Source organism: Plectropomus leopardus, chromosome 4 (assembly GCF_026936395.1).
Source record: "Plectropomus leopardus strain MGB_pleo_1.0 chromosome 4, ASM2693639v1, whole genome shotgun sequence".
NCBI lineage: Eukaryota > Metazoa > Chordata > Actinopteri > Perciformes > Serranidae > Plectropomus > Plectropomus leopardus.
The window spans coordinates 3,872,285-3,897,806 of NC_142179.1; the positions used below are offsets into that span (position 1 = coordinate 3,872,285).

A 25,522-nucleotide genomic window follows, 5' to 3' on the forward strand; every position below is an offset into this window, starting at 1 on the left:
GCCATTTGCATGCTTAAGCTCATTAGCATAATTAAGCTCATGTTAAAAAAAATGGTAAGGGCCTGGCGTGGAAGGAGTTAACGAGGTGGAGCCAGTAATTGGACGAGGAGTGACCCTTTCACAGCCGCTGACGGGGACGCGGCTAATTCACTTAAATGGTCACTGGAGGTCAATTCAAATGGATACAATTAGCATCTTGCAGTGCCTGACTGTAACACGAAAAACGCAGATGATAAACAAATGATAATGAATAAAATAAAACACACGAAACATCTGTCATTTCCAGTTACATGACAGTTAATCCTCTTTTAAGGATGCAAATATTATAGAAACATTTTGGAAAATGTTTTTAAATTACTACTCAAGCGTGTAAAAGATGCATTCAGCAACTTTGGGTAAAAAAAATGCCCCAAAAGACGCTTTAGACCTGGAGGTGAGAAAAATAATCAGCTGAGAGATGCAGGGTCATTGATCCGCAGTGTGATTGTGAAAAGATGACATCAATATTTATGTTTGTGTGCTGATTGTGTGTACTTATACCAAATGTACCTCTAATAGCAAAGTGTTTAAAGATCCACATATTTTCACGTTTATTTACCGAAAAACCAGAACATGAACTAATAAAGCTGCTTTCATGCAGTCTTACAGCATGTTTGGGCTTTCTTCTCTGAATTATCTCCAGTAACAATAACAGCAACAATAATCTATGATTTTTTAAAGACAAATTCACCGTTAAGAGAGCGAGTATTATCAACTTTCGGTTACTTTCAGTTACTTTTGTACTTGTTTGTTTATGTACGTTGTTTACTTGAGTGCGGTCTAACATGAACAGCATCGCTGGGTCTCTTGAAAAATGCTATATAAATCCAAGCTATTATCATTATTATCATCATCATTATTATCATTATTAGTAGTAGTAGTAGTATTTATTTATTTATTTATTTATTAGGAGGAAGTTTTTTATTTTGCCATATTTTATATGTATTCTTATTTATATTTAATATTTATTTTAATGCTTATTTTTAAAGATTTTTAAATTATTTTATTTTATTTTTGGGAGTTGGGGTTTCTTTAAGAAAAAGAATTGAAATTTTTTTTTCAATATCTTTTTTAAAAAAAAAATTGATTTATTTTGTGATTTTTTTTTTTTTAATCAAGCCTTCCAAGTCCGTGGATCCCAAAGGCATGCTTCCATTAAAATTCACTTACTACAGAGGTCAGCCATGTCTGACGGAAATTTTGCAACATTTTCATTATCATTATTATTATTATTATTATCAGCCACCAGCTTTAGAGGAGCAACAGGACGACAGCAGAGAGAGAGGAGCACAGAGGAGGAGGCGGAGGAGGAGGAGGAGGAGGTGTGTGACAAAACTGAGGCCTGAAAACCAATGAATAGAGCCACATTAGTGACACTTCACCGCTCTATTCACAATGGAGGAAAGAGGCTCGGCGGGGAGACATTCAGGATGTTTTCTTTCCAAAACAGATAAAAAAAATATTCATAATGAGCCTGCGTGACGGCGATGTGCCGACGAAATCTGATTTTTTTTTTACAAGCAAATAAAAGAAGAAAAAGAGAATTATAGAGACTCATTCAAAGCGAGAGGATTAAAGAAACTTCAGAAGTGTCATGTTGTACATTCAGCATGAGAATTACAATCTGAGGTCCACATGTTTACATGTTTATTCATAACGCACGTCTGTTATCAAACATTTTAGAGCGCATCAGATTACATGGAGCTTCATGCGAGGGCCCTTCACTACATATTAGCCGCCACCGTCACACCGTTACATTTATGTATACAAAATACGAGCGGGCTAATTGAATATTCACTGTGAACATATTCCCTGCATAACATGACTCCCCGCTTCCATCTTTTTAAAAATTCAAATGGATGGGAGGAGGAGGAGGAGGAGGAGGAGGAGGAGGGCATTAGAATACATTACTGCATGTATGTGTGATCCCCCCTCCTCCTCCTCTATATGTCTGTCAGGAGGTGAGCCGAAGAGGAGGAGGAGGAGGAGGAGGAGGAGGAGGGCAAAGTGCACGCGACAGAGCCGGCCTCGGCAAAGCTGACGTTAACAATAATGTAATTTAATTAAAGCCAAGATCCCAGCGGTCCTCGCCAAACGACGGGGCTTTGATTTTAATAGGTGATGAAGAAAAGGCTCGGCGCACGGCGACACCGCCACCGCTCCAACCAGTCTGAGGGGTTCTGGGAAAAAAGGCACCGGCAGGACATCAGTTTAGATCGTATCAGGCGGAGAGGACGGGGGAGGGAGGGGGTGGAGGAGAGAGGGTGCAGGTACCAGCCCGGCCACCCAAATACAACAACACCGATCAGCAAAGAGAGGAAGAGGGGAGACCTCCAGCACGGGGGGCCCAAAAAACAACACGAGGACAACAACACCAGAATCACAAAACACTTTTTTTGTTAGCCGAGTGAAATAAGCTCTGTTCAAAGTGGATTTCACCGCACGACGAGATTTAAAGAGACGAGAAAAACAAGAGCTAATCCAAAACTGATCAGAGGAAATCTTCACATGCACATAAATGACATTAAATCTGGAGGAATATTAAAATTTCAAACAAACAGCTTGTTTTTTTTTTCTTACCTCATTTTTTTGGGTGACATGTTGCTGAGGACCTGATTTGTTCTGATATTCTTTTGTTGTTGCTATAAATCAATCTCTAATAACAAGAACTTTTAAAACAACAACATAAAACCCCAAAAATGATCTTTTTTGTCATACTGTCTCTTTGTAACGCTTTGAGATGTGAGCAATTTTTTTTCAACAATTATGGGAGGAAGGCAATAAACAACTTAAGAATAAATGACCCAAAAATTAACAAGAAATTAGTAAAAGGAAAGAAAGCATAACGTGAAAACTGGCAAAAAAAAAGAAAAAAATAATGAAATTGCTTGAAAAAAAGTCTTAAAAAATAACAGTTCCGTAACATAATTTTAAAAAACAAACATGGGAATTTATTAAATATATAATTCATCATTTTTTTGTGGCTTTTTAAAAATATTTTTCTCAATCTACTTATTTCTTGCAATATCCAAAACATTTCTTGCCAAATCGCTCACTGCATTTTCTCCCATGTTTTTTTTTTTTAATATAGCAAACAAATCTGCTCAGGGTTCAAAGGTTTAAATACTTGTGTGAAATGTCCAAATGCAGCACAAAAAGTGGTGCGACTCTGGAAATCAACCGAGGGAGACACTAATATTCAGTGATGCTACGAACAAACAAAGACCTTAAAACAATCAATAAGCAAACAAATAACCAATATGCAAATGCAGTTAAAAAAAGAATAGAATTATGCAAAAACAATGAACAACAGGATAAAAAACGTGTTATGATGTAAATGCTTCGTAAAAAAAGCATTTATACTCAATTAAATCAAGATAAAATAAGGCGTTTAAACAGCCATAATAGTGGCATAGAGAGCATCCAATGGCCTCATAAATACTTTTAACCCTTTGAAACCTGAGCATATTAGTTTTTTTTTCTTACAGCACTTTTTCTGTTTTTTGTGTTATTTTTCTTTTTTTTGTACTTCTTTGTTTTGGCTCTTTTCAGGTAATTTTCTTGCACATTTTTCTTAATATTTTGTAAACTAATTTACTATTTTTTGGACCATGTCTTGTCAAGTTTCTTACTGCCTCGTCCACATGTTTTTTAAAAGAAATCAAGTCAATTTGCAACTGTTTAAACAAGTTAACTTTTTGTTTATAAGAATTCAGCATATTAAAAGTTGGAAAATCTCTGATTAACAAATACACTTTTAATGAGCCTCTAAACTCTAGCTGCTTTTTAAATTTCAAACCCAATCAAGTGTCAGCAATACATCATGTGAATTAGTATGCATTTTGATGTAAAACTGATTTAGATGGTCATTACAGGGTAATTTTTTTTTTAGCAAAGACAGCAATTCTGACAATTCTGGAGAAAACTAAAAGGGATTTGGTCCTGATCTCTCACTTCTCATTTTTCTATTATTTCTCTGTTTTGTTCCACATTAGGTTCCTTTTCACTTTTCTCCTCCAACCAGCCGCCACCAACAACAATTAGCTTCCTTTTTTCCTGCTCCAAGAAACACACACACACACACACACACACACACACACACACACACACACACCCCCACACACACACACACACACACACACGGAGAGGGTCTCCTCATTGGTAATCCTGTTACCAGCCAGGTCCCAGCCTGGACTTGCCGTGCGGGGGCATGGATGGATGAGAAAGAGGAAGGGGGGTGGGGGGGATTAACATGGCGGTCATTATCAAATTTACAACCAGTCATACAGACATCTGCCCTACTTTTCCTCGGTTAATGTAAAAAGAACTAATCTGGTTAAGAGAGCACGGGCGCGGCTCATAAATCGGCGGCTCTCTCCGCCGTAGTTAAAGCTGTCACTTCTCTTGTGGGGGGAGCGGCGGCTGAATGGAGCTGTCAGCTGGCTACTTGTTAGGGCTAACAAGGCCGTCCACTGATAGGACTAATGAGGCCCAGGGCTCGCCGCTACCCGCACAGCCCGCCGCCACCAACGCTGCTGCTGCTGCTGCATTATGTGCATTATGTGCTCGCTCCAAGGTGCACGCAAGAACACGAATCAATCGTGATTATTATGGGCAGACGGGAGAAAAAACAAACGCAAACCCTCTGAACAAGTTGTGAAGTGTCATAAAAAAAAGAAGAGAATCTCACATGAAACACAGCAACATAAAGCAGACCAAACTGCATGTGTTAAGAAATTTACGCCTGATGTTTGAGTTTTCGTTTATCAGAAAAAGGCGAGATAATGTCACCGTACTGGCAGAGAGTTTACCATGAGCAAGTGAAATAATGTGCACTACATTAGGTTAGGTAAAATATTTGCAATGCACTTCATCTGACAAACAAACTGCAGAAAAATCTGCAATTCACGACCACCAACACGGCTTCACCTGCTGCATTATACGCATTATGTACTTCCTCCAAGGTGCGCGGAAGAACACAAATCAATCGACATTATTATAGACAGATGGAAAAAAAACTGAACGCACATCAACACATCATCTCACTTGAAATGCATCAATATAAAGCAGATCACTGCACTGCATGTAGTACCAAGAAAATTACACCTGACATTACAGTTTTTATATTTATTAGCAAGAGGGGCATCATGTTACCTTACTGGCGCTGTGCACTATATTAAAAAATTAGTTATGGTGCACTTTATCTTAAAAACAAACAGCTTAATACTGCTTTCGCCAACGCTAAATACCTTGATAAGCAATGAAATATGCCACAAAAAAATCATGAAAGTTGATTTGTTTCATGTGAGGGAGATAGTTAGAACTGGATATTTACTAGTTTTTCATATTGTTTTAGCAAGTATGAAATGTTGGTTTCATTTTTGGTTGTTTTCAATGAAAGAGAAATCTTTTTATTTCATGTATTTATATTGAAGCTGTCTGCAGATGCCTGAATAGGATTGTGGAGAATATTCATGTTTCTAAATACCTGCAATTTTAAAGTACTTAACTCTGCTGATGCTGTCATGCTTCTTGTGTTTGTTTTAATTTACCTTTTATGCTCCAAACGTGGTGCTCTGCGGCAACCTGTTGGCAGGGAGGGGCACAAAAAGCAGATGTTTGTTTACAGACATTGCTGCTTTTCCTGCAGGCATTGTGCCCCCCAAAATGGATATTTTACGTGATCTTTTCAATAACTAAATGTTTCTGTGTCTAAACCTGACCATGTGTGCAAATGTAATAATGTGCAAAAGTAATATAGGGCTGGGTGATATGGAGAAAATCAAATATTGTGATATTTTTGGCCAAATACCTCGATATTGACATGGCAACAACATTACAGGGTTAACTATGATGCTTTCACAAAATATTTACACAACAGGATTTTTGTAGCTCACTAACCTCTATAACAGTTTGGTAAATTTAATCACTGAACTGTAATTCAGCCTTAAAACCAGGAAAAAACAGCACTTAATAATATTACATTATCCAAAATCTGAGACATTATCCGGTCTAATATCACAATATTCATATAATATTAGTATGTTGCCCGTGCTAATTTAAATATGTGTTGTTTGCAGAAATTTACATTAATTTTCGGGCAACTGGGCTGCTAAAGAATGAAGAGCCCCTGCAGGATTTTAAAACGGTGGTCAGCTATTAACCCTTCTGTCTCGAGTAAAAACCCACACAGAAAAAAAACACACTAAATAAATTCCTCCCCTTCAGCACGGAGAGATAAATGTGACGATGATGTTTGGGGGTTAAATGTCAAGCATGAGTAACGTCTGATTGTTATTTTCTGTCTTTGTGTTTTCAGAGTGAACTGCAGCCTCGTTCGATGAAGCCTCATCTCTTCTCCCAACGCTTCATTATTTGCGACGCTCTGGTTTAATTCCAATTACCCCTGTTAATTAGGAAATCTCATGCTCTCTGATCTGGGGCTTCGTTTCAACTTAATGTCATTTGCCAGGTTGTTTACTTCCCATTAAAGCCTTTTATTGTGAAATTAAGTGTTACATTTGTTTCTACGAGGTATTTATCTGTGATGGTAAACATCCTGACTGATGTCAACGTGCAGAAGTCCCCCCCCGCATGCATTCAGCCTGTGTTTATACTGCATTAGTGCTGCTGTCAACTCTTTCTTTAGGCATATATTAGTACCACATTAGCATATTGTCTTATCAGACGTTTAGGTACCAAATTATTCCTTTCAACGGCTGTGGAGAGAGCAAAACGTGGGCCTTCTGCAACACCGAAAACCTTCAAGGATGTGTCATCCTTTGGCTCTTCTCAGGCATTTATTTTAACACTGAACAATACAGTTTGACGGCTTTTATTAGTTTCAAGAAAGATGTTCTCACCATATTCAGTGTGGCATTGTAATGCGACAAGACAAAAGCAACAAATGGGGAAAGCGTGAAAGGATGAGTATGTGTGCATCTGTTTACGTTTTTTTGTTTTTTTTCTCCCTCTTTAACAATACAGAGCAAATGTTTGCTCCGCTTTACATGCAGAGATCAAGCGACAAAAGATGCAAAGGAAAGAAGCTGTGAGATACATCCTTTATGTATACGACTGAATCAACAGTCTGCTGAATGAATCTCTCTGCCGAGCTCGGAGAGAAAAAAACAATCCACTCTCACTCCATTCTTTAAGACTCGGAGGCCGTCGCAGCTGTTTGACCTCTTGTATTATCTAAATAGGTCATTGTGTATCTCACAGGCCGCCTGATTTCCTGCGAGGCAAACATTTCCTCTCTTGGATCGTTTCCATGTTACCAGCCTGCCCAGTAGTACATACTGATACACCAGTGCAACCAGTATGGCAGCCGGTTTACTGCTGATCCTATGGCATGGCTGCAGTCCAGTATTTAAATCTGTATTTAAATCTGACTCAGTGGCGTAGTGAGTTGGGTTTATCTAGTCTGCTGCTGGTGATATTAATCATCCAGTATGTTTGTGCAGTATGTCGACATGTCAGTGATACTCTGTTCTTTAAGCGGCTGACATGCTGCCTTCCTAAAACCCCTACATCGAGAATTTCCATGTTTTTTGTTATTTTTTTGACAGAATATATATATTTTCTCACTTGTAGAATAATGAGACAGACTTGTGTGTAGTCTACAATGCTTTCAGCGTATTAATTCTTATAAAATGGGATGGGTTGAAAATCATTGTTTCATTCTATCAAGATGACACCATGTTTTATCTCAGACATTATCTTAGTGCTCAACCCATTCCACCTTTTGCAGCTGCAGCTGTGATGTTTTTTGTTATTTGTGCAGCAGCCGTAAAATCTGCACGATTGTTTTTGAATTCACTATTTTATTGTTATTATTTTATTTTTACTTCACTTTGCTTTGTTACTTTCGCTTGCAGTTCAAAGTGTTTTGCTCCTGTTGCTGTGTGCATGTAGACGCTGTAACATCTGGCTTTCACACTAAGAGCGACTGAAATTTAGATCTGAAAGACAAATAATAATAACAATGAAAACACAAATGTTAATTGAAATGGTTGCTGTTTTAGCAGCTGACTGAATGCATTTTAGGAAGGGTTTCAAACTGTCTGTCTGATAAGTATTACAGGTAAAATAAAGGAGAAAACCATAAAAGCGAATACTTTTTGGTAATATATAACAAATCTCAGGCCAGTGCAATGAATAGATAGAATAAGGTAGGAAATCTGAAATTGGGCCACAATTTATAAATATGGTAGACAGTAGAAGTGACATAATATTTAGAACACGATTATTGTGGCCAAAATTATTTACAATATTGATAACATGATGATATCTATGGAAAATCTGAAATATTAAATAAATAAATAAATAAATATAGTGCTATCAGTCAAATTCATAGCTATCGTTGTTTATTGTCAGTTTTGGCACTTTTCTGGTCAATGAAAAACACTAAAAACAGAAGTGTACGGAGGGAAAGAGAGACAAAGCAAGAATATAAAGAAATGGAAAAGACTGAAGATGTGCTGGAAAGTTACAAGATATTATCTCATGTGTATCATTAAGATGATATCAATATTTAATTATTTCTCCTGGGAAAATTGGATTGGCTTCTTTCAAAAACATGTGAAGAAGGCAATGAGCAACTTAAGAAAAAATGACCCAGAAAATAGCAACAAATTAGTAAAAAGTCCAAGAAAATTACCTTAAAAAAAAGCACAAAAAAGGGAAAGCAAAACAAAAAACAAGGAAGTTACATATATAATATGCTTTAAAATTATAAAAATTCTGCAAAAATATTTTTAAGACTATAATTTTTATAAATATATAGCTGCAAATATATAGTTGCAAATCGCACCAATTTGCTCATGATTCAAAGGTTTAAATATTTGTGAAGGGCGTCTGAATGCAGCACGAAAAAACTTAAGTCAGTCTAGGTGTCAAAGGGTTAAACATCACAGTTATCGCCAATACTGGTAGATCCTAAAACCCTTGCAGGCGTAAATGTACGGTACGCGTGTTTAAAATCAGTGGTAATGCTCCTAAAACACTACATTTCCCACAATCCTCTTCAGTTCCTCTTGCAATCAAAGCTTTCGTTTCTGGAAATGTTAAACATATTGGAAATTATTTTTCCCCTCTCAGCCGTTCACTCCTCGACCATCTGCCATTGAGAGAAACTCTGAGAGAAACTTGAGCTCCATTTGCGCTGGAAGAACATTTCCGACAAAATGTGACCCGGTGGCTCGCAATGTAAAAATGTAGTGTAGAGGCCAGAGAGAGAGGCTGCCAATGCTCTCAGACGCGGTCGTGTTTGTTTACAGTAATTACACTCATGTCTCAAAATGAATGTGGTAATTACTGATGACTTACTGATGTTAAAATGCTACATGTAGCACCTTCATGCCAGTCAAATATTGAACCCGAAAAGCAAATATCTTCGTCCAGTTTCCACTCTAATGTTTCACTTGGCTCTATTTCCATGCAAACAATCCCTCCGCAGCACCCCTCAGCATCCTAACTGAGTCCTGAGAAAGCGGCAGGTGCTCCGCTGAGCTGCTGAGGAAGGGGAAATAAACCATGTATTGCTGTGACCTCCGAGGACAGCTCTGCCGAGCCGTGCCGAGCCGTGCCGTGCCGTGCCAGGCTACGCCAGGCAAGCAGACTGTCACCTCTACCCTCGGTGGCCCTCGGCTTCTGCCAGCCTTGTCCTTTTTTTTTCTTTTTCTTTTTCTTACACCTCCCTTTTACATCAGTCCTTTTCTCCGTCTCCTCCCTCCATCTGACGGGACTCTTCCAGAGCGGGTCCGTGGAGTCCCTCTGCTCACAGTCACTTAATTAAACGCTCCCACAGCACCGTCTACGACGTGACCGACGGCTGTTAAATTAAGACGCTGTCACAGCCGGGGCACCGAGCGCTGGCAGCGTGAAGGAAAGATGAACCAGCTGAGGAATGAGAGGCGGAGGAAGATGCAGAGAGGAGCTGCTGCGACTGTAGTTTACTGCCTCACGAGTTCTGCATCTGTGTGGTTTCTAAAAGCCTCAAGAAAAGTGGCTTGAAATGGTAACGATGCACATATATCAAAGCTGAGTGTCTCATGAAGTACCTACAAAACCTGAGCATAAATTTATTTATCTTTTTATTTATTTATTCATTTTTTTATTTATCTAACCTATATTTAATCATATTGGTCCTATTGAGATCAAAAATATCTTGTTCAGGGGAGACATGGCTGAGACAGTCAGCAGTGAAAACACAAAGTTGTGGACAGAGACACAGAGGGAGACGAAACACAATTCACACGCACTAAAATTTGCATTAAAAGAGACTTACCTAAAAGTCAAAAGAAAACTTTATGGGGGTCAGTTGTACAACCTGGCAGGCTAAAAACATCGACATCCTGTAGAATCTACTTCTAAGTCTTTCATTTTAGATTTAAAAACATTTAAAAACACCAGCTCCTTGAGTCTCAAGTCATTCTGCAACAAATCCCAGGCTGAGGGTGCTGAAAACCCAAAAGCCATTTTCCCAATATCTGTCTGAGTGTTTGGGACCGAGAGCGTAAAGAGGTCCTGAGAACACCATGAGTACTGTCCGGTACTTTTTTGCATGATGAAATTGTGGGAGCAGACCAAGAACTGCCTTATATATGAAGGTGTACCAGTGTAAGAGCCCACAGGACGCCACAGCAGGCCAGCCTACCCGAGAGAACAGCTGTGAGTTTGCTCCACGACGACAGCCGTGGAGCAGAGCAGAGTCGGCGTGGTGCGGCTCTATCTGTTCCTGCCCTCTGACGCCGGCTGCGTTTCTAAATCCAATCTGATGCTCTGCACTAAAATGAGAGAGATGTTGTTCGAAGCAACATAGCGTTCAGTTTCTCCCCGGACAGAAACCAAAGCACGCTCTGACACTCCCAGAGTGCACTGCTCTGAATAACCGAACATTAATAACCGAATACATTCCAACAACGAATTTACCAACGGTCCAGTTTGTGCCAGAGTGCGCCGAGTGTTTCCCATTGGCCACATACTCACTAATGTCGATGTGTGTAACGTTGCTAAAAGCCAGCAAACATACACAAACACTACGTGCTGCACGAATAACGTTAAGTTAGTTAAAGACTTGCCAGAATGACATCGCCACGCCCGGTAACGTTTCGTCTACAGTATTGAAGGGAGCGTTGAGGGATTTCAGTTTGGCAAGTTTTACTGAGAACAACTGACAGCTGACTGAATTTTTTGATCGTCTTCATCCACATTACGTGATATAGATCGGGGATAACTGCGCCCAAATCAACCCAGCTTCAGGAAACTGTAGAAAAACTAAAATTACAATATTTTAAATTTGGATTAAGGCTAATGTCTAATAACTGATGCATTTTATTATGCATGCAAGATTGTAAATTATATATTAATAAAGTTTTGGGTGATCTGGATTCCCAGAGCATTTTTGGGGGGAAATCTCAACTTTCTCCTGAATCCAGTCTTGTAGATTAGTTCCTACTTTGTCTAAAACAACCTCCAAAAAACAAGGTCATACTGTGCTCTCTAACATCTTATTTCCTTTAGTACTACTTATATAATAATTTTATTGTAATGGAACTACTTTGTTGGCTTTAATATTACAGTAAGGTTAATTATCAGTTTTATGTTTTTCAATTAGTCTAAGAAATATCACAAAATAATGAAAAATCTGTATCAGGAGCTTCTGGGACCCGAAGTAATGTAATCAGAGTGCTTGTTTTACCTAAACAACAGTCCAAAACCCAAAAGAATGCAATATACAGTAATATGTAAACAGCAAGTCCTCACAAACAGTGAGCGACTTTACAGATTTATCGAGTATAATGAGTGCGGCAGCTTTAAATCCTGCACTCTCTTCTACTGGTTGTTTATACAGCACAGTCCAGAGATTTACATTCTTTCTGCTCATGCACCCTCTTGTGAGTTTACGCAGGAGGATTATGTACATGCAAGTATGTCCTTGATAAATTTTCATTGGCCAGAGTTTAAAATACTGAGGAACTGTATGCAAAAGTTACCCCTGTGAGCAAAAACCTCAGGCTTCAAATTGTTTTCAATACTGTTTTCAACTGTTTTTTTCTACTTTGGCTGCAAAGTGATGCCCAAAAGTGATAGATTTTTTTTTTTTTTTTTTGCTCCAGGCACGCTACTGCAAGTGTTTACATTATGTAGTCTACACTGCTACATGGAGCTACATGCTAATGTCAGGGAAAGATGTAATCCTGGTTGCTGATATCGTAAATTTATTTGAGATTTCGGATCATATTCCTGCTGAAACAAGCCCGGTTGTAGTTATATGCTTTTTTGATTTCTAATTGGATAAAATGTCCCTATATGCACTAATTCACCACCTACAAGTACACAGCTACATGTAGCTACTTGCTAACATCAGAGAAAAGTAAACTTGGCAGCAAATGTTGTAAATTTCTTCCTGACCACGATTCATAATCCTGCTGAAACATGTCAGAATGAGTTGAGAAATTTTTATTGGTGACTTTTAACAAGATAAAGTCCCACTATACATAATCATTACCCAGCTACAAATACAATTCTACATGTAGCTACATGCTAATATCAGGAAAACGTGAGCTTGGTGGCTGCTGATATTAAGTTCGCCCCAATTTGTAATCATATTTGGACATGACAGGTTATGTTTAGAAGCTTGTTTTGGTTATTTTTTGATGGGAGAAAGTACTGCTTTATACAGCCGTTCCCAGGCTACAAGTACACTGCTACATGTAGCTACGTGCTAATGTCAGAGAAATATGTAATCTTGGTTGCTGATGTTGTAAATTTCTTTAAGATTTCAAATCATATTTCTGTCATAACATGTCTGGTTGTGTTTAGAAGTATTTATCGTTGATTTTTAACAGTATAAAGTGCCACTCTATACAATTATTCCCCAGCTGTGAGTACACTACTACGTGTAGCTACATGCTTTTTACCTTTACAGTAACTCCCTGGCTGCAAAAATAATGCGAAAAATGCTGAGATACAGAAGAGCCAGCAACAGTGATCAATCAGAGCTAATTGGGCTTTTTTGGGAGGGGTTCTTCGACAGATGGGCGCTGAAACGGAGCATCTCAGACAAAGGGGGTGTACAGGTGTTCCAGCATAGAAAGTATGAGGAAAATAGAGTTAAACATGTTAAAGGTGGAACCAAAAAACAAGTATGAAGCTGAAAATTAGAATAGTGGGTCTATTTAATTTAAAATACTTGCTGTCACATGTGAAAGGTGAGAGTGACAGAGAGCTGGAAGGATTTTCAGTTTGGTTTTATGTCTGCAGATGTTGTGCTTAAATTTGAGATATTGAGCAATATCCAGGATGCTTGTGGGAGGAGACACACTGCTTCTGTTCTTCTTCTGTGTTTTTAACCCCGAAGGACCAGCAGCTATCACCTCATTTATATTTTTAATCTAAAAACATTCAAGGAGAAAAAAAAAGTACTTTGTAAACTCAACAACAAATATGCTTCAGCAATAGTATAAAGGGCCATCAGATAATACTATTAACGTCCACGCACAGCGGCATACTCAGCCCACACGTCTCCCTGGTGAGGAACAGATGAGAACAAGAGGAACAAATGGAAATCCAACTGGAAATCCACACACACACAACGCCTGCTCTCTGTTTCTGGCTGGTGTGTGTGTGAGTGTGTGTGTGTTTCTGTAGGCAGAGGGTTTAATGTATGGTGATGCATCATTGATTGCACACCTTGTTTTGACATTTTGTGGACAGCTGCTTTTAGAAAACAATAGTGTGAAGGTTGGAGGGGGGGGGATGAGGGGAAAAAAATTCTGCCAAAAAAAAAAAAAAAATGAACACCGGTGCCTCTTCAAAAAGAGTGAGCGCCAGAATAAGGCCGACCTCCCTCCCTCCCTCTCTCTGCCTGCCACCTTCCTCTACCTGCTGTCCCCAGTCGATCCCCGGCAAAACTTGGCGGCAGATGTTGCTGTGCTAAGTTGGCTCTGAAGTGCCTCCCCGGCTCCCCGGTCTCACCGACAACACAGTCAAACCACATTAGATCTCTTTATTTGTGCCTGGGGCAAGTTCGGCACTGCAGCTGTGTCCACCCCCGCTCTACCTTTGGTGTTGAAGGCCCTCGGGCGCTAAATGTGAGACCACAAAAAAAAGAAAAAAACTGTTTCACTCTCATTTTCTGTCTCTCTTCTGCATCTGCTGACAATCCAGCAGTCTGGCTCCGGGCGGCAGCACTGAGGGAGGGAGGAAGCGGGGGGGTCAGGAAGGGAGACTGCCGAGGGAGGGAAGAGGGGTGAGGATGGAGGGAGGAGGAGGTGAGGAGGTGGCATGGACACCCGGGTCCCCGTGCTGAACAGATGTCTGCGACAACCTGCTTCCTTACACCTGTACGAGTCCTTGTAACCCCGCGGATGCAGCCCGCTGAAAAATTCATGACCCTGGAGGTTTCCTGTCCGCCATCAAAGACCGCGGCCCTCCCTCCCCCTTCTCCATCGCTCCCTCTCCTCTCCTCCCTCCCTCCGCTGCTCCTCTCCTCTCCCTTCTCCACGTCACCGCTGCCCGTTCTGCCATCTACGCCTAACCTCCCACCGGACAGTTCAGACTCCCCTCACTTTGATCAGCTTTATCCGTTCAGCCCGATATCACTCGCACGTCTCATCGAGGACCAGACTGGAGGCCGACAACAGCTAAAGTTACAGACTCAACATCCGCTCGATAACGAGACAAGGAACAATAAAAACTTTGCATCTTAACCCTTTGATACATAAGCAAATTGAAAATTATCAGAGAAAAGCAAAAAAAAAGTATAAAAAAAGAAAAAAAATACTGAAAATTTAAAAAACTACCTATATATTATTTTCTTTTAAAATCATTTTAAATAGAAAATTAAAATGATATAAAATATCGTTTTTGCAAAAATATGTATTTTTAAATAATTTTCTAATAACCTCCTCCTGGTTGGTCATTGCCTTTTTCCCAGTGTGTTTTTTTTCCCTTAAGAAATCAAACCCTTAGGTTTTGTGGTTTCGTGGAATAAATCTGTTCGCAGCACAAGAAAACTGATGTTAATCCAGGTTTCAAGGGGTTAAAATAAAAGTATAAGGGCAAAATCTTAAGCTGAAGGTGCGACAGGCAGCGAGGAAAAAGGCAATAACTAAAACAGAGAGCTGGGACAGTCTGAATAAAGCCAACAGTGGGCTACTCATGTAAATCCAGTGTTTAAAAGTCCAGTAAAACTGGACTCAAGGAACAGTTGCAGGTAAAAACTAGTCAAATAAAAGTCTAATATCAGCTATATGATATCACCAGCACATGGAAACTGTTAGTGCCTTTCGGAGGCATGCACAAGAATCATTTTTACATGTGTCAGTAAAGGTGACACTGCATCATTAGACGGCTCTGATTTATTTTCCACTGGTTTAAAAATTCTTATCTTGGACAGTGAAACCAAAGATCTGCAGCGCTCACTTGGGTCTGGCAACTGATGCCGAGTTTCCACCCTAAATATCCAAGTCTTTGTTTCATGCTCTGCTACTTAAACCACACGCCATATTCACCAGAGTTATGCATGACCGCCATGGGTTTTATTTGGGGTAAAATGGTTCGTTCCTTTTCAGAATTTCCAGGTTCAGAGTCAGAAATTTCAAATGGAACGTCCCGTGAAACCGCACTTCCAACTCAGAGAAAGGGAGGAACAATCAGTCAGTGTGCAGCCGATTCACAGGAAGGTTTCGGTTCCCAAAGTATCTGTCGAGTGAGAGCCGACAGGTATTCATGCCGCTCTTCGGAAAAGGCAGCTGCGGACATGGAGGCAGCTGCCCCAGATAACGTTATCTTCTGCCTTCTGCTTAAAGTATTAAATTTACAGCACGCAGTAACTTAATACCATACAGTCTCTGGCTTTTGTTTGATATCTAGTTTTAGCAGATTTTATTTTGATCTGTTGTTAGCATTTTTAGCTAATTTACTCAACAATGTGAATGTCGATCTCTCATTGACGTCTCGCCAAAGTCTGTTCAAACTCTGCAACTCTAAAAAGAAAAGGGGGATAAATAATAGAATATTTGTTTTGAACAGCTTAATCTAATTTGACTGACATATTTCTAAGTCTCTTATAGCCCTAATTCTGTCCAACTTCTCTTTTTGGACATGTTGCCACAGTGTTTGTATGCCCACAGTACAATTTAATGCTTTCTCATCAACAGCTATTGCTAACAATGGCCATTAATCTTTTTCTGACTTTTTCTGTACTTCGGAGGTAAACAGAGCGCAGTAAAAATCCTCATTTAATCATCAGAACGATACTTAATAATACCTTTTTTCTGACTGTGGATCCTCTTATATCTTTATAATTGGTATTTTTGTATAAAGTCTAAAAGTCAGTTTATTTGACTGTTGTTAAAATGAAACATTTTAATGACAAAAAATAAAAAAATAATCAAATCAAAGCAGTGTTATGGTACATTAATGTTTGCTTAAAAAGTCAGTCAAAATACAGTGGGATTAAATCATTTTCATGTTTACCTCCGTTTATTTTGTTCACAGTGACGCTGGGAATATTGTGTTGAATTTCTGCCAGCGGGGGGTTTAAAAACATCATGACTCACTTAAAAATAAATGATGTGTGTTTTTACCAATATTCAGCCTCTATGCACTACAGACTGTTAAGACTTCAAACACGCGCGGCCTCCTGTTTGATTCTCTCTCGTGTCCGCTGTGTACGTTCTCGATCAAAGACTTAAAGTGGAGTTTGGCGCAGCGATGGGCCTGTGAATGAAGCCAGCCAGCGGTGCCGCTGCCTCTGCTGGCAGCGTTTCTTCCATGTCCTTTTCCATCCTCAGTGCTTTGACACGACCCGTTTACTCACCAGCGAGCCGCGCTCTCTGTTTTCTACACTTCCAAACAGTTTGCTGCTTGGAGCAACTGAGGTGACCTCCTGTGTGGGGACATCTATCACGTCTTTCACTGTGGGAGCTGCAGCCACGATGTTTCCTCACTCTGCCTCTTTCTGCTCAGTCGGACGCATACCGGGCGAGGGAATTGTTGTCATTTCGACATGAAAACAGCAGCGTTGCCAACAAGCGTACTGCAGAAAATATGCAAGTTTGGTCATCGAATGACACAACACAAACAGCATCGGCCCATTTGTTAACAATTTATCATGACAGTGAAACCAGCTCACATCATACTTGAGGCCTTTGGCCCTTAGAGAGAAGGCACGGCTGTTAAAGAAAACAAACGGTTTTGAGAGTGGTTTTGAGGTCGCTCTTTAGGCAACATTTCGGTATGTTATTCAGTTTCTACACTATCTGGTTGTGTAATGTTATATGAAAACCCAATGCCCAAGGACCAAGAGTTTTATGAGGAAAAGGTCACTATTTACATGAAGGCGGGCGCAAATTTGGATGCTTTACAGATGAACGTTCTGTAACAGTACTTAAAGCAGGAGGGCAATATTCGAGTACGTGCTGCTGCTGAAGAACGCCAGTAAACCAAAAGGCGACAAAAATCCCACTGAGCTATGCTAAACAGTAGACGTACTTCAAAACACACACATCAGAGGATTTTACCCCTAATTTCCACCAGATCTGTGGGCGGTCCGGCTCCGATCCGCCACAGCAGATAGAACAAATAGATTACACTCTAGTGTGTGTGTTTACTTCCACTGGCTCCACTGTGTAGTGAATCGACTCCGTCTCAGCTCCAGCAGTCTGGACCTTTGTGAATCAGATACGCAAGGCATTTATTTTTGCTGGATGCTGGAGCACTTCGCATCAATTCAACAGAATCAAGCACACAGCAGTCAGGAAGTCAGACAGCAACACAACAGTAAAATATGTGGTTAATTTTTTGTTGACGTCCGATCGGATTTCACATAACTACATCAACAAAACGTCACAATGAGCGAATCCAGACCTGGAGTCAACAGGTCAGAGGTTTTCAGAGGTCACTACCAAAAACATGGATAAGGACAAGCTAATGGAGGCAGAAAACCACAAAAAATGACCGTTTTATAAGCTCAACCACAGAAAGGAAATGCCGTGGAACACCATATTGGGAGTTACGGTAGTGAATGCAGTTGTTAATGTTATTATTTCTTCGTCTGATATAATGCACGTGATTCTGTAATTACGGCGGGAACTCTTCGGTCTCAAAAATTTCCGATATCCATATATTGACCAATATTGTTTTAAATGTAAATAATTCTGAAAAAGATGTACGACAAAGATCTTTTGCCGTAAACTCTGATACAGTGAAAATGCTTGATTTTCAGCCTTTGTTCTGCAGCATAAAACACATCAGTAAACGCCACACTTGTGAATTTTGAAGCTTTTATGCTTCTTAAAAAAGGCGATTGCTAACAAGCGGCTTAATGAGACTTCGTCACGCCTCCACATCAGTCATTAAAAACCGAAAATGGACACCTTGTCAGCCATTATCCCTCACTTAATACACAGCAGGCTCAAACAACATGCTGAAATATAGTTATTAATAAAAAAGTTTGGATATATGCAAGAAGCATGTCTAAAAACTGATACATTACAACTAAATTTAGCTTCAATTATATCTTCACATAGTTTTACCTACATGATAGGTAAAAAAATATTGATATTGTTTATTTTCATGGTGCATCTTCTAGCACTTTGCTGTTGTGAAAGAGCTCTCTGACGCCCTGAGTAGCAGTTGGCAGGCTCACAGCTGGCACAGCAGCTCAGCTTTCTTTCCATGTTCTGCAGAGCAGCAAACGTTATTTCGCTTGAGACGCTTGCAGTCTGACGTCATTCTGTGAAGCTTTAAAAAACTGTTATGGTTCCTGTTCTCAGAGATCTGTGAAGATGATCAGAAGTGCCTGCCAAAGTGGAGGAAAACACACACGAGTCTGTGCTGCACAAAGGTTTGAAACGACAATATAAGAGGAGGGATGAAAATCTGTTTCTTGGCCTCAGATTTGGTCCAGAAATTAAATCTAAATGCTCCAACGTCACTCTGCACTCTTACGCAAACTGATTTTAATGTATATTATTCATGGTGAGACACAGCTCAGTGTCCACAGCAGATGGTGTGGTTTGTTACATTCACAGCTGCCTTAAAAAAGCTAACAACATATGAAAACATGTGGTTAACGGACTTGGTGGCGGTTTGTGAGCGGCGTGCTCTCCTAACCGCCTGTGTGGCGTCGTGTTTCAGTGCGTCGGTTTGCGGAGCAGATACGCTTCCTTTTCTCTAACGGAGGCTGAGAAGAGTCAAAGAGTTTGACCATATTAGGTCGTCCCCGTCATGCTTCTCACAGTGAGCTGCTGCAGCTGCAGCTAACAGTTAGGTAACAACAACACAATGCTCGATGGTGCCAGCAGCTTCCTCTGCTCAGAGCCATACACAGATTATGTGCCTCCGCAGCTGTAATTCAATTCCCCAATAAAATAAAGAGATCTTAACTGTAATTGTGGTGACTCAAAAGATTTGAAAGGATAAAAATACTTAAATTAATCCACACTGGGGACTTATAGAAGAGCTACAACAACATTAAGCAGTCTAAAAAAGAAGAAGAAGAAGCGCGTCCACACTGCTGACTGATGCAGGAAATTCTCTATTTATATCCCTGAATACAACAAACTGCACAGATGACCACTGATGAGACTTTGACTCACTCGCTTCAGGCTGCAGGTTTGTGCTGCTAAAAACACTCTGATGCTGATATACTGTATCCCACACACACACCCTACAGTAAAACACCCACGTACTCTCCACTGTTCCTGCAGTCTCCGTGCCTCTGTGTATCTGCACGGCTGGTATTTTAGGCCTCTCTGCAAATAAATTCTCCGCTGGGAACCAAAGTGTCAAGAGGTGGAAAACGATGAGGCTATTTTCAGTGACTTACCTTGTCTGCATCTGTGGGTCGCATGAGGGAAACTCGGTCGTACTGCCGCCGAAGCAGAGCCCACAGAGCGTCCAGACGACCCTGATAATACAGAAACATGACATAAAACTTTGAGTACTGAAGGCCATTTTTTGCCTTTGTAACAAAAAAATAAAAGTTAAACAGACCATTAATAACTTTTAACAGCATATGACATACTTGAAGAATTATTTCACCGATAAAAAGAGGGTCTTTGCATAAAACTGAGTTGTCTATGCAACAGGAAGATGCAAAGACTAGCAAAATTGGTGTTACATGACAAGAGAAAACAGAAAAAAGATGCTTTTGCTCAAGCCTAAAAAAACCTACAACTACCAGAATGCACTGCTTCACACCAGACCAATAAATGCTCCCGCTGGTGTGTGATGTAATGCTGACTCATCCGTTTGAAACAATGGCATTAGGCTGGTAATAAAAAATCTCGTATAACAGCTAAACAGGCCGTTAAAAATGTTTCTGAAAATATTTTAGGAGAGAAATAGACAGTGAAGTAAAATAATCTTGATTTAAAGTGGATCAGCACTGTTTAGTTTTACTGTTTGATCTGACTTCTGTCTGGATTTGAGAGAAAAGGAAGGCCAGGTCCATCTTTTGATCCTGCTCTATACTCTTTGAGTCCGTGGTGGCTGCAAATGTGGCGGCAAATACAAAAATACGTAAATACGGCCTGTAATTCAAGCAAGAGCCAATGGGAGTCAGTGATTCTCTACATGGTGATGCAAATTAATGCAAAATAAGCAATCTGGTGAAGATCTAGGCACCGGTGAGTAGGAAGCAGGTTTACCACAGTTCGGCTACACATACTAAGTAAACTGTTTTGATACAAAGCTGGTTGAAAATTGGCAAAATCTCCCTTTAACGAAGTTGGCTCAGGTAGCATCATGTGCTGTTGGTGTGAAATTTAGCGATCCTGTGTTGATTCAAAGATGATTTTTGGAGCTCATATCAGACAACTTATTCTCACTTGACCAATTTCAACGCTTTTCACGTTATGTGACGCCACAGTCAGTTTCATTTGGTCAATGAAGACCACGAGAGGCTGTAAAAAGCTAGTAAGTGGACACCAGACTTTAGATGACTTTGTTACATGAGACATCAAATGACAGAGAACTGAAACAGATTTTTGCCAAAAAGTGAGGATCTTCATCAGTATCAGATTCTCGGCTGCGGCGCTCACCTTGATGGGAGTGTACCATTTGTTCTGGTTCTGATGGTAGGTGGGGGCAGGTTTCGGCGATGGACGTTTGATCATTGGCTCATCTACATCCTCCGGTATGGACACGACGGCGTTCTTAGCTTTCTCCAGCCTGGCGCCCTCCTCGGTCGAGCCCTTCTCGCCCCAGCGCACCTGGACGGGTAAAACCACACACAGGACCAATTTAAGAGACAAGAATCACTCATTCTGCTGCTTTTATATTCACTATTGACAATTCAGAATATTTTATGGGTGTTTCAATTATTAGTCTTTTGTAGTGCTGGGCAGGTAATCGTCAACAGGATGCCTTCTGTCTGAAAATGTATAAACGCTGTTTGTAACCCAACGTTGTTGTTTGGCCACTGATGAAAACGTATGAAGAAATGTTTGCTTCAAAACATAAAATAAAGACAGAGACGAATGACATGAACAACTCTGCGAGCGGTCGTCCTCCTTCCACGGCAACACAGTTCTTCATCTGATGTAAGTGAAACATTAGTCAGCAAAAATGTCAAACCTTTCCTGCTTCGAGCTTCTCTCTTCTGCAGAGATTTACTGCTTTTCTCCAAATTTCAAACATGAAAAAATATATTTTTAATATGAAATAATAAAACATCTTGAGGACATCCTCTTGGCCTTTGGTTAATTGTGGTGGGCACTTTTCAGTTTTTCTTACATTTATTGAGACAAACAGTTAACCAATAAATAAATACAAAAATAAGGATGGCACTTAAGCCACAGAGCCAAAAATAAATAAATAGCGTTTTGTTGTAGCCAATCCAAAAGTTACTGTTGCCCTGGTTCCCTTTACAAAGACTCTGTGGGATTTTACATTGGATGTTTGCAGAAAAAAAGCTCTTTGACAAACAAACGTTGATGATATTTAAAGGTTTCGTTCAGCAAGAAAATCTTCAAAAATGAAAAGCACTTTTTCTGCAACGGGCAGAAGTAAAAAGCTAGTGTTGGGCTGTAAACGAACTACACTGCAGTCACACGACTTTAAGTCACCTCCACAACGAGGCCGTAAAGCCACATTCAGTGTGACAGTGTTTAATGTCCTTTATTAACCTGTTAGCAACTGCCTTTATAAGACACATAAAAGCTTCATTATTCACGAGTGGGGTATTTACTGACGTACTTTATGTTGAAGAGCAAAACACCAAAGTCTTTTGAGCTTGTGTTAATCACACACCTTATTTCAGGCATCCATCCAAACACACTTTGACTTCAAGACGAGGGAAGCACAACCCCAGTGTGTTACACGGGCTCTCTGTTATAAAGTAAAGATGAGATGACCTGATGACATCACTATGACATCATGGTGGTTAATTTTCTCATTTTTCAAACAGTAGCAAGAGTTTGTCTCCCCATCTTCTGGACATTTAGCTCAGGATCTTATAAATGATCTGTGCAGGGTGTCATTATCTGTGCTCTCATGCATGTTTGTATTCTTTATTACCTGACGCATCTTGTAGTTGTTTTTGTTAAATAAAACTATGAAAAAAGGTTTTCAAAGAAAAAAAATGACGATATTATACATTCTTAACTTATTAAATATAATAATAATGAGCAGACAGAGGAGGCGGGACACACTCTCAGCCACTGAGGAGCTCACCACCACAGAAAGGATAAATATGATAATGAGAAGGGAGTTGGATAACTGCGATCTATATTATCTATAAGATAACGAAATGACCTGAAAATCTGTTTTTGCTGTTATTAATAAGCACATTTACATGTGGTATAATGTGACATTGTGTGAGCGTGTGAATGCAGGCCTGTGTGTTGGTTAAGCTGTCCTGCTATTTTTAATTGAATTCATCACATCTGTTGCAAGGAGGAGATAAAAAATCCACCGTCACATGAACGGGGAGAGGTGATTAATTAGCGACACAGTTTTCAAGCTGTAGGTTAAGCCGTGACAATATAGAACAGCTTTTCAGAATCATCTCCGGGATACATCCCTGGCCCGCCGCATCAAGTAAAGAGAGGGCCGCGATGAATAAAAGATACGTTGTCACCTCGGCCGACTCGTTTGAAATGTTGGCAGCGGCAAAGCGGTGGAGGTGGAGGTGGTTTTTTCTCAGCGCGGCGTCTTAAATGTGGATTCAGAGGAGAGCGCAGGTTGATCTTAACAAGCACCTCGTTCTCTATACGCAGGGGGGAGGCTTCAGAAGAGGAGACGGGCCTGTCGCTGGGAATCAACCTGCTGCAGGAAGAAGAGAGCGACAGGATCGCAGCTCGCAAACACTCGTGGGGGAAAAAGTCAAGAGATAGGAGGTCCCTGAGGATGCTGGGAAATCCCTGCAACGCCACCAACTTCCTCGGGGCTGAGAAGCGGTAGGGGGTAAAACAGCGAGGGGGGAGGAGGAGGGAGGATGACGAGGGGAGCTCGCCTTTCAAACCTGGATTCCCAAAGGAGGATAACAAAGCGGCTGCCAAGGTTTGGGAGTTGAGACGGGGGAGGCGGGGAGGAGAGGGGGGTGAGGTGGGTGAGGTGGATATGTCAAGTTGACAGCAGCACTCAATCCTTCATCCTGGCGATGACTTGATCCAATCAGGCTCGGACGGCCAAGGACGCGATGGCAGGGCCTGTCATGTCAGAGGCATCAGCGGACTGACGAGGACAGCGGCCCGGCCGGTCACTCAGCCGGTCCTCCTCCTCCCCCTCCTCCCCCTCCCCCTCCTCCTCCCTGTGTAACTCCAAAAACTTGTAGCTTCAGAGAAACACTGACTGTCAGCAGTTTCCTCTAAACCAATGGTACTCAACTCCGTGGGTCAAATCTAGACCCCCCAACAGTTTTCTAAATCACAACAAAAATAAAGTGATTCACTCTGGGAATCGTTTTTGTACTTTTAGTAAACATAAGGTGCCAGAGTGCATAAAACAGCATCAAAATAGAATTTTTTTTTATCAAAAGTGCCAGTGGAGGATCTACCAACACAGGTCTTAAGACCCTAATGCCCTAAAATCCTGAAAACATCCTGAAATCAGAGAAACATACTAAAATCCTTGAAATGTCCTAAAGTCCCAGACAGATGCTGAAAACATAGAAATGTCTTAAAACACTAAAAAATGTCCTAAAATCCTAGAAACATCCTGAAATCCAAGGAACAGCTTAAATATATGAAACCTACAAGAATCCTTGGAATGTCCTAAAGCCACAGAAATGTCATAATATCTTATAAACATCCAAAAAAACCCCATCTAAAATCCTCAAAACATGCTAAAATCCTACAAATGTTGAACTAAAATCCCAGACGCATGCCAAAATCCTGGGAATGTCCTGAAATCCTTGAAATGTCCTTAAACACTAAAAAATGGCCTAAAATCCTAGAAAGGCCCTGAAATCCAAGGAACGTCCTAAATCCGCAAACCCCCTCATCCTAGAAATGTCCTAAACTCGGAGAAACGTAGTAAAATCCTAGAAACGTCCTACAATCCTAGAAATTTGCTACTATCCTAGAAATATCCTAAAATTCTAGAAAAGTCCTTAAATCTGAGAAATGCTTTAAAATCCAAGCACCATCTTAAAAATTTAGTAACATCTAGTAATGTCCTAAAATCCCAGAAATGTCCTAAAATCTTGGAAATTACAATCAATAAAACATTTTAAAATCATCAAAACATACTAAAATCCTTGAGATGTTGTAAAAAAACTTAAAAATGTCCTAAAATACTAGAAACGTACTGAAATCCAAGGAACGTCCTGAATCCGAGAAAGCTCCTAAAATCCTAGACACGTGTATGAGGCTGGCCCCTGGCCTCTCATCATTTTACAAAATCGGCCCCTCAGCAGAGCGAGTACTCCTGCTCTGAAGAAACTAAAGAAAAACATCTGTGAGAGCTGAGCTGCTTTCTGCTTTTTAGGATTTCATCTTTACAGGGTTTCAGTTGTGATGTTTTGCTGTTCGAGAAAACTTCAAGGACATCCACACGTCAAACTTAATGAAAGAGACGTGTCTTTGTGAGCGTGATGAAAGTGTTTCATGCTGCTGGAAGCAATATGTTGGGGGATGATGTTTAGGCTCTAACCTCCATGCGTTTGATCCCTCCGGCGCCTCTTCCTCCGTAGTAGGAGGCGTCCACGGTCGGCCACTTCTTCTTGGGCAGCGGCTCCGGCTCCTTGAAAAGAAAAAGGCAAATTACTCATACTTGCAAACTTTATTTTTTGCAGGACTGTGTTTACTATGGTCCTATTTTCTTACAATCCCATTTATCAATATCTGAGTGCGCTTCCTCTCAACAGGAAAAACTCATTTATGTCATTTTGTCAGGAAGGAAGTGGCGCTCATGTCCATTCTTCTGCTGCAGCCATCGATTCTTACTTTCCACGTGGTTCAAGGATTTCTCAAACCAAATAATGACTTCATTTACTCAAATGACTTCCTTCAGTATTTTTAAT

At 40.3% G+C, this 25,522-nt stretch overlaps 1 protein-coding gene across 2 annotated transcripts in view; it reads right to left on the reverse strand.

The window, feature by feature from the left end:
- antxr2a (ANTXR cell adhesion molecule 2a) overlaps positions 1-25,522 on the reverse strand; it is a 114,154-nt gene that overhangs the window by 36,846 nt on the left and 51,786 nt on the right. Inside the window, exons 14-17 of one of the 2 annotated variants that reach the window (XM_088076337.1) lie at positions 25,153-25,242; positions 21,099-21,269; positions 19,883-19,963; positions 2,136-2,219 (exon numbers count right to left, since the gene is read on the reverse strand). In XM_088076337.1, the coding sequence (XP_087932463.1) occupies positions 2,151-2,219; positions 19,883-19,963; positions 21,099-21,269; positions 25,153-25,242 (411 nt within the window). In that variant the 3' untranslated portion in view covers positions 2,136-2,150. Of the gene's footprint in view, positions 1-2,135; positions 2,220-19,882; positions 19,964-21,098; positions 21,270-25,152; positions 25,243-25,522 lie in introns of those variants that run through there. The other variant, XM_042487620.2, reaches the window with a different exon arrangement.